At 44.1% G+C, this 11,082-nt stretch overlaps 1 protein-coding gene across 3 annotated transcripts in view; it reads left to right on the top strand.

Moving 5' to 3' along the window:
- The first annotated feature begins 800 nt into the window (after positions 1–800).
- Positions 801–11,082, top strand: part of DGKD (diacylglycerol kinase delta) — a 109,823-nt gene continuing 99,541 nt past the window's right edge. For all 3 annotated transcript variants that reach the window (XM_060106248.1, XM_060106247.1, XM_060106249.1), the window contains exon 1: positions 801–957. In XM_060106248.1, the coding sequence (XP_059962231.1) occupies positions 802–957 (156 nt within the window). In that variant the 5' untranslated portion in view covers position 801. The remainder of the gene's footprint in view (positions 958–11,082) is intronic.

Here is an 11,082-nt window from a genome sequence, read left to right as displayed (position 1 = left end):
CCCAGGGTTAAGATGGCTCAAGGGCTTCCTGTTGCCTTCAGGACTCAGGCTAAAAGACCAACCCCCTTATCAGGTTTACAAAGGCCCAGTCTGACCTGCCCGCCCCCAGGCTCATCTCTTCAAGTATTTTCCTTCCTTTAGGCTACAGTTTCCCTTTTTTCCAGAGATATGTTCTTTCTTGCCTCCAGATCTTTGCACAATCTCATCTCTTGGCCTGGAACAGGGGTCCCCGGTTAGGGATAACTCCTGCTCACATTTTCCGTCTCACTTTATCTTTTTCTCCAGGAAGCCTTCTCGGATGGAACTGTGTATCCCTGTTCCAGCATCCCAGAGGCCTGTCCAAGTACCTTCTTTCCTGCATTCATGCATGCATTCACCCACTCCTCGAACTGTTTGTCGTGCAACTAACTACTAAATGCCAGACCCTGCTTTTAGATGCTGGAGACACGATGCAGGGCAAGAAAGACAGTCCCGGGCCGCCTGGAGGTCACTTACATTCTTGAAGGAGAACATTAAAGATGAAAAAGAGTGAACACAGAAATAAAAAAACCCCACACAAATTGTGTCCCAGGAAGAAAAGAAACAGAGGCTAAAACCTGTGGTTCTGACACCACCTGTGGAGGCGAAGAGACGCCCGACAGGGGCGCCACCTCCGGCTGCGCGCGCGGCCGGCAGGGGGCGCGGAGGGGCGGAGCTGGAGACCGCGGTCCCGGCCCCGCCCCTCAAGGCCCCGCCCCCAGCCCGGCTCGGCCCCGGCCCCGGCCCCGCCCCCGCCCGCTGTGCGCGCGCTGGCCCGGCAGCATGGCGGCGGCGGCGGGTGCCCCTCAGCCGGGTCCGCCGCAGCCGCCTCCGCCGCCGCCGCCTGAGGAGTCGTCCGACAGCGAGCCCGAGGCGGAGCCCGGCTCCCCGCAGAAGCTCATCCGCAAGGTGTCCACGTCGGGCCAGATCCGCCAGAAGGTGAGCCCGCGGCGGCGGCCCGGGCGCGCGCCCCTCACGCCGCGGCAGCCCCGTGAGGCCCGCAGTTCGGCCCGAGCAGCCGCCCAGGCCCGGCCCGGCCCGGCCTAGGGTCCCGCCGGGCGCCGCTGCCCGGACGGAGTGCGCTCCTCGGGGTAACGGACCAGGCGCTCGGGGCTGAGCGCGCCTCCCGGCGGGGCGGCGGCGGGGACCCCGGGCCGGGGAGCAGGTGGGCGCCGCGCGGGGCCAGGCCGGCGGGGCGCTTGGCGGGGCGGGCCGCGAGGAAGCCCCGTGCCGCGGGGACCGGGAGGGACAGGCCTGTAGGCTGGGGGGCGAGCGCACCAGAAATGGGGACTCCTGGCTGCGTCCGGCCGGCGAGCGCTCCCCGACCCGGGTTCTGCACATTTCTGAGGACGGATCGGGCTCTTTCCCGCTGGGTGCTGTGCACTCACCTGTGGCCCCTGAGAAATCCGATTGGACCCAGGTATGGGGCTCTTCCCTTCCTTCCCCTCGCGTGGATTTTCGTGCGGGAAAGGGCAGGGATGCGCGTCCCGTGACCGCCTCTCTCTCCCTCCTCGGGAAAGAGGGGAGAGGGGGCTGTCCCTGGCTGCGCACCCGCTTGGCATCTTACTCTCGGTGGAGAACTCCAGACGCGAAGTATTAGCTGCAGAAAGACGCATTTCCTTTCTGCAGGAGTAAAGTTGCACCCTTTGTTTTCCCATTGCGGTTTCTGTTGCAAACTGCTTTTGGGTTTTGCTGCAGGTGAGCCCTCTGTGTTAGCACACGGCTTCCTCAGGCAGGTGGTTGGACAGGTGGCTGAGGGCAGCCTGGGTCTGTGGGCAGCCTGGGCAGATCCAGCTGGCACAGACTATCTCATCCCGCTGCAGTGCGCTTTTCCTCCAGGGCCAGTGAGTTCAGCTGGTACTTTTACCGTGGGAGCCATTTCTTAATCTTATGTCAGCCTCTGATACCTGGGATGGGGTAATCTTTTGTCCTAATGTTACAAACAGTTTTATTGTGCAGTGCTCCAGTCATTCAGCACATAGGTATTGAACACCTCCTTTGTTCCAGATATAACAGTAATAGTAATAATTATAACGCTAGCAATTCTCCAGTGCTTACTATGTGCCAGGCACTTTTCTTGGGTTAACTTTACATGGGTTAACTCATTAGCCTTGGTGATAACCCAGTGTGTTGGGTGTTGTCTGTCATTCCCGTCTTATGGAATTGGAGGTGGAGAGGGTAAGTGTCTTTCTTGCCCAGGGTGTCACTGGTAGTAACTTGGATCTGGATCTGAACTATGGTCAGGATCCCAAGATGGAAGGCAGTTTCTCCATTTCGGGGTTCCCAGCCTGTAGGAGGTGGACATCTGTCCATGTGACAGTATGATGTAGTAAGTGCTGTGGAAGCTTAGAGGACTGAGAATCCAGCTACCCTGGGAGGCAGGATCTTGCGGGAAAGAGTTTGTCAGGCTAAGTAAGGAAAGAGGACTTTCCACCTAGTTGAATGTTGTATCTACAGGTTTAGGCACACCTGGGAATGGTCAGAAGGTGAGTGGGTCAGATTGAGAGGAATGAGGAAGAGGCTGGAAAGGTAGATCAGGCTGGATTTTGAAAGGATAGCCCTGGAGTTGGGTTTGTGGCCTTGGGCAAGAGGGAGCCACTAAGGATTATTCAGAGCCTGAGAGTGATGGGTCAGAGGTGCTTTTAGAAAGATCTCCAAGTAGCCCTAAATGGTACTGCTAGGAGTTGTTCTCACCTGTTGCTTGGTCCTCAGGCATGGTGTGTGCCCAGTATGGGGTGGATCATGTGATTTACAACTGTTATTAAGATTTGATCTCTCAGAGATTCCAGTGTTTGTCCAGAATTCTGTTCTTAAGGAGGCTTTTTTTTTTTCCTCTTAAAACAATAGCTGTTACACCAGCTGTTCTGGCTGAGGAGGAGTGATGGGTAGAGTGTTAAAAATACACCCCGAGGACTTGAGTTTCTGAATACAGTCACATCTGCTGTACAAATAGTTTAAAGTTGAGTTTTCTTTTGGGTTGTTAGAGATTGCTGGAATGTGAGGTTTCCTGTGTGTGTGGTAGCTCCCAACCTCCCTTCCCCACTCCCCCTTTTAAAGCAGATAAGCCGTTCAGAAAATTCCTCTGGTATATGTGGTGCACAGGGGAAATATCCAGAATGGTATGGGGTATCATTCTGAGTCCAAAAAGGAACGACCCACTTTAAGTATTTAAAACAGAGGGAGTTCAATGGGGGAGTGGCCGCACAGGTGCTGAAGAATTGAGAATGCAAACAGTGGGCAGTGAGGTAACCCTGCGACAAGGCAGCAAACAGGAAACCACTGCCACCCCGAAGCTGGAAGACAAGCCGGGAGGCAGCGTATCAGGAACAACTGTGACTCGCCAGAGGCTGGAACCGCCATGGGTCATCTGGCGGGGGCTGGAGGCTTGGAAGGACACAGCTGCTCCTGGAGACTCACCCCATGCCCCCTCCTGCTTGGGAAACCCAGCCTGCAGGGATCAGCCCATCTGCAATTTGGAGGAGAGCAGAAGAGTGAGGAATGGAACTGAGGACAAGCTGGCTCAGGACCAGAGCTGTATGTACGTCAAGTTTTTGAAACATTAGGCCAGTGCAAGCTAGAGCTGTCTTAATGGAAAAAGAAAAGGAAGTGTCTTACGACAGTGCTTCTCGAATTTTCATGTGCAGACACGTCCCCTCGGGATCTTGTTAAAATGCAGATTCTGGTTGAGTAGGTCTGGAGTGGGGCTAGAGGTTCTGCATTTATCACCTCCCAGGAGATGCTGCTGCTGGTGGTCGTGGACCAGACTTTGAGAAACAAGACCATGAGGACATGTGTAAAGAGAAGCCTTACCAAGCGCCAAAAAAAATCTTTATTCGTGAGGTTCTTTTGAAACTTTTTCCCAAGTCTTTGATGGGGAAAGTCTTTGAAAATTTGATGTGTATAGATTTGAGATGGTCGTTGATTAGTTTAGCATATCATGTACGTCTGATATTTTCACATGTTCCAACTGTCCCCAGCAAACACATTACTTCATTTCATTTCCTTACCATAGTACACAGTAGTGATTTTATAGGACCACATAGCTAGTGTGGAAAAAAGAAAATGGAACTAATACACTGGTAAATTAGCTTATGAACACATTATAAGGTATTTTGAAATCTGAGTAGAGAACAGTGTGATTGTGTGAAGACTTATCAGTTAAGATGGAGCTTAATTTATTTAAAAGTTTTAAAAAAGTTAACATTTTTGGCTTTGTGCATTAAAGTGCTTATATTCTTAATTTCAAATTTAAACAAAGTATTTTTTCCATTGTGAAATGAAGACTAGTAGAAATTAAGTAAAATGTTCAAGTTGTAAAACACTTAAAAAACAGCTTTACTAAGATAAAATTCACATACCATGCAGCTCACTCATTTAAAGTGTACAGTTCAGTGTTTTCTAGTATATCTACGGTTGTGTAATCATCACCGCAGTCAGTTTTAGAACATTTTCATCACCTCAAAGAGAAACCCATATGACTTTCCTGGTGGCGCAGTGGTTAAGAATCCACCTGCCAGTACAGGGGACACAGTTTTGATCCCTGGTCCAGGAAGATCCCACATGTCGCAGAGCAACTAAGCCCGTGTGCCACAACTACTGAGCCTGCGCTCTAGAGCCCTTGAGCCACAACTGCTGAGCCCGCATGCCACAACTACTGAAGCCTGGGTGCCTAGAGGCCATGCTCCGAAACAAGAGAAGCCACTGCAATGAGAAGCCTGTGCACCACAATTAGAGGAAGCCCACGTGCAGCAACGAAGACCCAATGCAACCAAAAAAAAAAGAAACCCATAACCATTAGCATTTACTCCCCGTTTTCTCCCAGCTCTCTCAACCCTAGGCAACTGCTAGTCTGCTTTCTGTTTTGTGGATTTGCTGATTCTAGACATCTCATATAAATATAATATGCAGTATGTACCCTTTGTGTCTGGTTCCTTTCACTTAGTAAAATGTGTTCAAAATTCATCCATGTTGTAGCCTGTGCCAGTACTTCTTTTCATTTTACTGCTGAGTAATATACCGTTGTATGGATTTACTACGTTTTATTTACATTCATCTGTTGCTGGGCATTTGGGTTATTTTCACTTTTTGGCTATTCTGGATAATGCTGCTATGAACATTCATGTACATATTTCTGTGTGTACATATGTTTCATTTCTGGTGGATATATACCTAGGAGTAGATTTGCTGGGTCACATGGTAACTCTATTCTTAGTCTTTGAGAAACTGCCAGACTGTTTTCCAAAGTGACTGCACTATTTTACATTTCCACCAGTAAGGTATGAGGGTTCCAGTTTCTCCATGTCCTCAGTTGTTTTATCTTTTTGATGATAGCTATCCTAGTGGGTGGGAAGTGGTATAAAAGTTTTTGTTTTTTGTTTTTTAAAATATTTATTTATTTATTTTTTTGACCGTGTCGGGTCTTAGTTGCAGCACGTGGGATCTTTCGTTGTGGCATGTGGGCCTCTCTCTAGTTGTGGCTCGTGGGCTTAGTTGCCCCGAGGCATGTGGGATCTTAGTTCCCTGACCAGGGATGGAAGTGGCATCCCTTGCACTGCAAGATGGATTCTTAACCACTGGACCACCAGAGAAGTCCCTAAAAGGTTTTTTTAAAGCTCGTATGTAGCAGTATTGAAGAGTCTACACTTTGGTGTCACGAACAAGTCTCCAAACCTCTCAAGACTTGGTTTCCTTATCTGTAAATAGGGAAAATACTAGCTCTTGGGTAACGAGTGGTGACAGTAAATGTTAGGTGTGTGTTCCTGAGCCTCAGTTTCTCTCTCTGCAAAATAGAAATGATTATAATAGTTCTCAGATCTGTAAAATAAAAACGATGATGATAACTCATAGAAACAAGTGGAGTAGTCTTTGTGCAACGCTTATCTAGCGTCAACCCTGGCATATTATGAGCATTCAATAAATGGTTGCTTTTATGATTATTTCTGTCTCTCTGATTGTTCACTTTTTATATCTTGACCAGTAGCCATCCCCCCGAACCCCTCTGCCCCCAGCTCAAGCTGATCTGGGTGAGTCTCCATCTCTAGCAGCCAGAATAGCAAATAAAAACAAATCTGGCAGACAATTAACAGTGAGTATCTTTTTAAAAAATTGTTAATGTATTGAATACTAGTGGGAATAGCATGGGCTAGGTGTTATTTTCTTTATTTCACAGATTCAGTTTAACTCAGTAAATAGTAGAGATCTTAAAATTGTTCTGTGTGCTGGCACTTGGGGGGTCCTTCCTGAACAACAAAGAACACCCCTAGAGCTAGTAGTCTGAAGAAGGCGTTAATAGAATAACCACATAGGTACTGTAGGGTTGTTTTGGTGATGAAAGGACCCTAAATCTAATGTCTGGTGTCTTTGTAAAAGAAAGAGGAGGAAGATTTGGACACAAAGGAACACACAGAGAAAAAAGCCATGTGAAAACAGAGCCAGCGATTTAGATCTTTGCTGTCACAAACCAAGGACCAGGTGGGGCCACTAGAAGAGGTAATAGGTAGAATCTCCCCTGGATCCTTTAGAGGGAGTGCGGCCCAGCTGACACCTTGATTTTGGACTTCTAGCTTCCTGGATTGTGGGACAACAAATTTCTGTTGTTTAAGCCTCCCAGTCTGTGGCCTTGGTTACGGGGCAGCCACAGGAAACTAACGTAGGGCATATACTAACTCTGAAGGGGACGCCGAGGGGCCGAGCTCTGTGAAGCAGTCAGACATGCCTGTGGGACCTGAGGTATTGGGATCTGCCAAAGGGCAGCAATCCTGGGTGAGCTCCCTCAATTTGGTTTAGGATCCCAAAAAGCCACTTCCAAGGAATGAGGAGGATTAGAAGTAGGACTTCCAAAGGCCTGCAGTCATGCTTCATAGCATGTCAGGTCTCTGAAATTAAGGTAATCCCAGAGTGCTGTTGTTTTTAGGTGCTTAACAGAAGCAACTTCAGTCCTCTGTAGAGGGAGATGACATCATCCAGTCATCCAGTTATTTTCACAAGCCATGTTGTAAACTCACTGTTTTGTGTTCAGTGAAGAACAGACACACGGGGAGGCAAGGCCACGTGAATTAAAACCAATGGAAACAGCAGATTATAAAGACAGATTAACAGGGGCTCTAGACATCAGACACAGATTTTGAAACAACTATGCTTACTATGTTTAAGGAGCTAAAAGACCAGACTGAGAATTCTGGCAGAGAACTAGAAACTGAAAAAGAACCAAATGAAAATTCTAAAACTGGCAAATGTAATAATCAAAGTTAAGTTCTCAAAGGAAGGGTAGAATAGACACGGCTGAAGAAAGAATTCAGTGGCCCAGAAGACAGCTCAAAAGAAAATTACCCATAAGGAAGCCTTATGGAGACATAAAAAAATGGAGAAATTAGCAGATAAGGCAGGAGTCAGAGATAACAGTGAAAAGGTCTTTTATGAGAAAATTGGGCAGAAACAACATTTGTAAAGATAATGCCCGAGAACTTCCCACAACTATTAAAAGGCACCACCCACAGATTCAGTAGCCTGTGAACACAAAGAAAGCCTCACCTATCACTTAATAATAAAACTGCTGAAAACCACAGATGAAGAGGAGACTTGAAAGCAACTGGAGAGAGATTACCCTCAAAAGAGCAACAGTGAGATTGACAGCTGTGTTCTTAACAGAAGCCATGGAAGCAGAAGTCAATCAAAATTTAAGTGCTGGAAGAAACTGCTAACCCTAATTCATTACTCAGCCAAAAGATCCTTCAGAAATAAAGCTGAAATAAAGATGTTTTCAAATAAACAAAATCAATTTTTTGTGTGCAGACCCATAATGAAGGAAACATCAAGGAGTGTTTTTGTTTGTGTCTGGCTAAAGGAAAATGATCTTAGGTGAAGGGTTAGTGTTTCAGGAAGGAATGAAGAGCAATGAAAAGGGCACTTACATGGAAAACTGAATGATTATCAACTGCTAAATTTTTTTTTAAACATCTTTATTGGAGTATAATTGCTTTACAATGGTGTGTTAGTTTCTGCTTTATATCAAAGTGAATCAGCTATACATCTACATATATCCCTATATCTCCTCCCTCTTGCATCTCCCTCCCACCCTCCCTATCCCACCCCTCTAGGTAGTCACAAAGCACCCAGCTGATCTCCCTGTGCTATGCGGCTGCTTCCCACTAGCTATCTATTTTGCATTTGGTAGTGTATATATGTCCATGCCACTCTCTCACTTCTTCCCAGCTTACCCTTCCTCCTCCCCATATCCTCAAGTCCATCCTCTATGTCTGCATCTTTATTCCTCTCCTGCCCCTAGGTTCTTCAGAGCCTTTTTTTTTTTTTAGATTCCATATATATGTGTTAGCATACGGTATTTGTTTTTCTCTTTCTGACTTAACTTCACTCTGTATGACAGTCTCTAGGTCCATCCACCTCACTACAAATAACTGAATTTCATTTCTTTTTTATGGCTGAGTAATATTCCATTATATATATGTGCCACATCTTCTTTATCCATTCATCTGTTGATGGACACTTAGGTTGCTTCCGTGTCCTGGCTATTGTAAATAGAGCTGCAGTGAACATTGTGGTATGTGACTCTTTTTGAATTATGTTTTTCTCAGGGTATATGCCCAACAGTGGCATTGCTGGGTCATATGGTAGTTCTATTTTTAGTTTTTTAAGGAACCTCCATACTGTTCTCCATAGTGGCTGTATCAATTTGCATTCCCACCAATAGTGCAAGAGGGTTCCCTTTTCTCCACACCCTCTCCAGCATTTATTGTTTCTAGATTTTTTGATGATGGCCATTCTGGCCGGCGTGAGGTGATACCTCATTGTAGTTTTGACTTGGATTTCTCTAATGATTAGTGATGTTGAGCATCCTTTCATGTGTTTGTTGGCAAACTGTATATCTTCTTTGGAGAAATGTCTATTTAGGTCTTCTGCCCATTTTTGGATTGGGTTGTTTGTTTTTTTGATATTGAGCTGCATGAGCTGCTTGTAAATTTTGGAGATGAATCCTTTGTCAGTTGCTTCATTTGCAAATATTTTCTCCCATTCTGAGGGCTGTCTTTTCGTCTTGTTTATGTTTTCCTTTGCTGTGCAAAAGCTTTGAAGTTTCATTAGGTCCCATTTGTTTATTTTTGTTTTTATTTCCATTTCTCTAGGAGATAGGTCAAAAAGGATCTTGCTGTGATTGATGTCATGGAGTGTTCTGCCTATGTTTTCCTCTAAGAGTTTTATAGTGTCTGGCCTTACATTCAGGTCTTTAATCCATTTTGAGTTTATTTTTGTGTATGGTGTTAGGAAGTGTTCTAATTTCATTCTTTTACATGTAGCTGTCCAGTTTTCCCAGCACCACTTATTGAAGAGGCTATCTCTTCTCCATTGTATATTCTTGCCTCCTTTATCAAAAATAAGGTGACCATATGTGCGTGGGTTTATCTCTGGGCTTTCTATCTTGTTCCATTGATCTATATTTCTATTTTTGTGCCAGTTCCATACTGTCTTGATTACTGTAGCTTTGTAGTATAGTCTGAAGTCTGGGAGCCTGATTCCCCCAGCTCCGTTTTTCTTTCTCAAGATTGCTTTGGCTATTCAGGGTCTTTTGTGTTTCCATACAAATTGTGAAATTTTTTGTTCTAGTTCTGTGAAAAATGCCAATGGTAGTTTGATAGGGATTGCATTGAATCTGTAGATTGCTTTGGGTAGTAGAGTCATTTTCATAATGTTGATTCTTCCAATCCAAGAACATAGTATATCTCTCCATCTGTCTTTAGGTTTGAAATATATATAGAATTAAAATACATAGCAATGGTATGTAAGTCAGAAAGGAGGTAAATGGAATAAAACTGTTTAAAGTTTTCCTTGCAATTCCAGGAAAAAGAAAAAAGAACCAATTAATATTAGACAAGTCAGGGATACATGTTGTAATCTGTGCAGCAGCCACTAAATTGTGAAGATGATATGGTATGTAAGCTAAAAGGCAAGAAAAATTGAATAATAAGAAATTCCAAATCTGAAAGAAGGCAAGAAAGGAGAAAAAAGGGAGAGGGAGAGATTGGGGGTTTGGGGTTAGCAGATGCAAACTGTTATGGATAAACAAGAAGATCCTGTTGTATAGCACAGGAAACTATATTCAGTACCCTGTGATAAACCATAATGAAAAAGAATATAAAAAAGAACGTGTATATATATATGTATAACTGAATCACTTTGCTGTACAGCAGAAATTAACACAACACTGTAAATCAACTATACTTCAATAAAATTTAAAAAAAAAGGAGAGAAAAGGAAACACTGAACAAGTAGAACAAAGAGAAAGCAAACAGTAAGTGGATAGACTTAACTCCCAGTATAGCAGTAATCACGTTAAATATAAGTGAATTTGAATGCTCCAGTTAAAAGTCAGAGATTGTCAGACAGGTAAGAAAACAAAAGTAGACCAGGTTATTTAAGAGAGATACATTTAAAACAGAAGGATATAAAAAGATTGAAAGTAAAAGAATGGGAAAAAATACTATGCACTCATCAACCTAAAGAAAGTTGCTATAGTATTTTAATGTCAGACAAAATAGTCTTTGAGGGCAGAATTTATTATTAGAGATAAAGCTTTGATACTGATAAATGATAAAAGTTTTATTTTAGATACAATAATTTAAATTCTGTATATACCTAACGTAACTTCAAAATATTTAGAAGAAAAATTAATACAACTGTAATGGAAATAAATCTATGATCATAGTGGGATATTAAACACACCTGTTTCAGAGGCTGTTATGATAAGCAGACAAAAATTTATAAAAATAAAGAAAAATTGAACAACAAAGTACTAAACTTGACCTAATGGACGTATATAGAGCACTGTACTGAGCAATTGTAGAATCGAAGTTCTTTTCAAAAGCACAGGACACATTGGTCAAAATTCACTGTGTGCTGGCCACAAGGCAATTCTCAACAGATTCCAAAATATTGAAATTATACAGACTGTGTTCTCTAACAACAGTGGAATGAAGCTAGAAATCAGTAAAATGAAAATCCTCATGTATCTGGAAATTTAGAAATTTGTTTCCAAATAACTTATGAGTCAAAGCT

Source organism: Mesoplodon densirostris, chromosome 8, assembly GCF_025265405.1.
Source record: "Mesoplodon densirostris isolate mMesDen1 chromosome 8, mMesDen1 primary haplotype, whole genome shotgun sequence".
Lineage (NCBI taxonomy): Eukaryota > Metazoa > Chordata > Mammalia > Artiodactyla > Ziphiidae > Mesoplodon > Mesoplodon densirostris.
The sequence above is the reverse complement of the archived record's forward strand: the minus strand, read 5'-3'. Positions and strand labels throughout refer to the sequence as shown.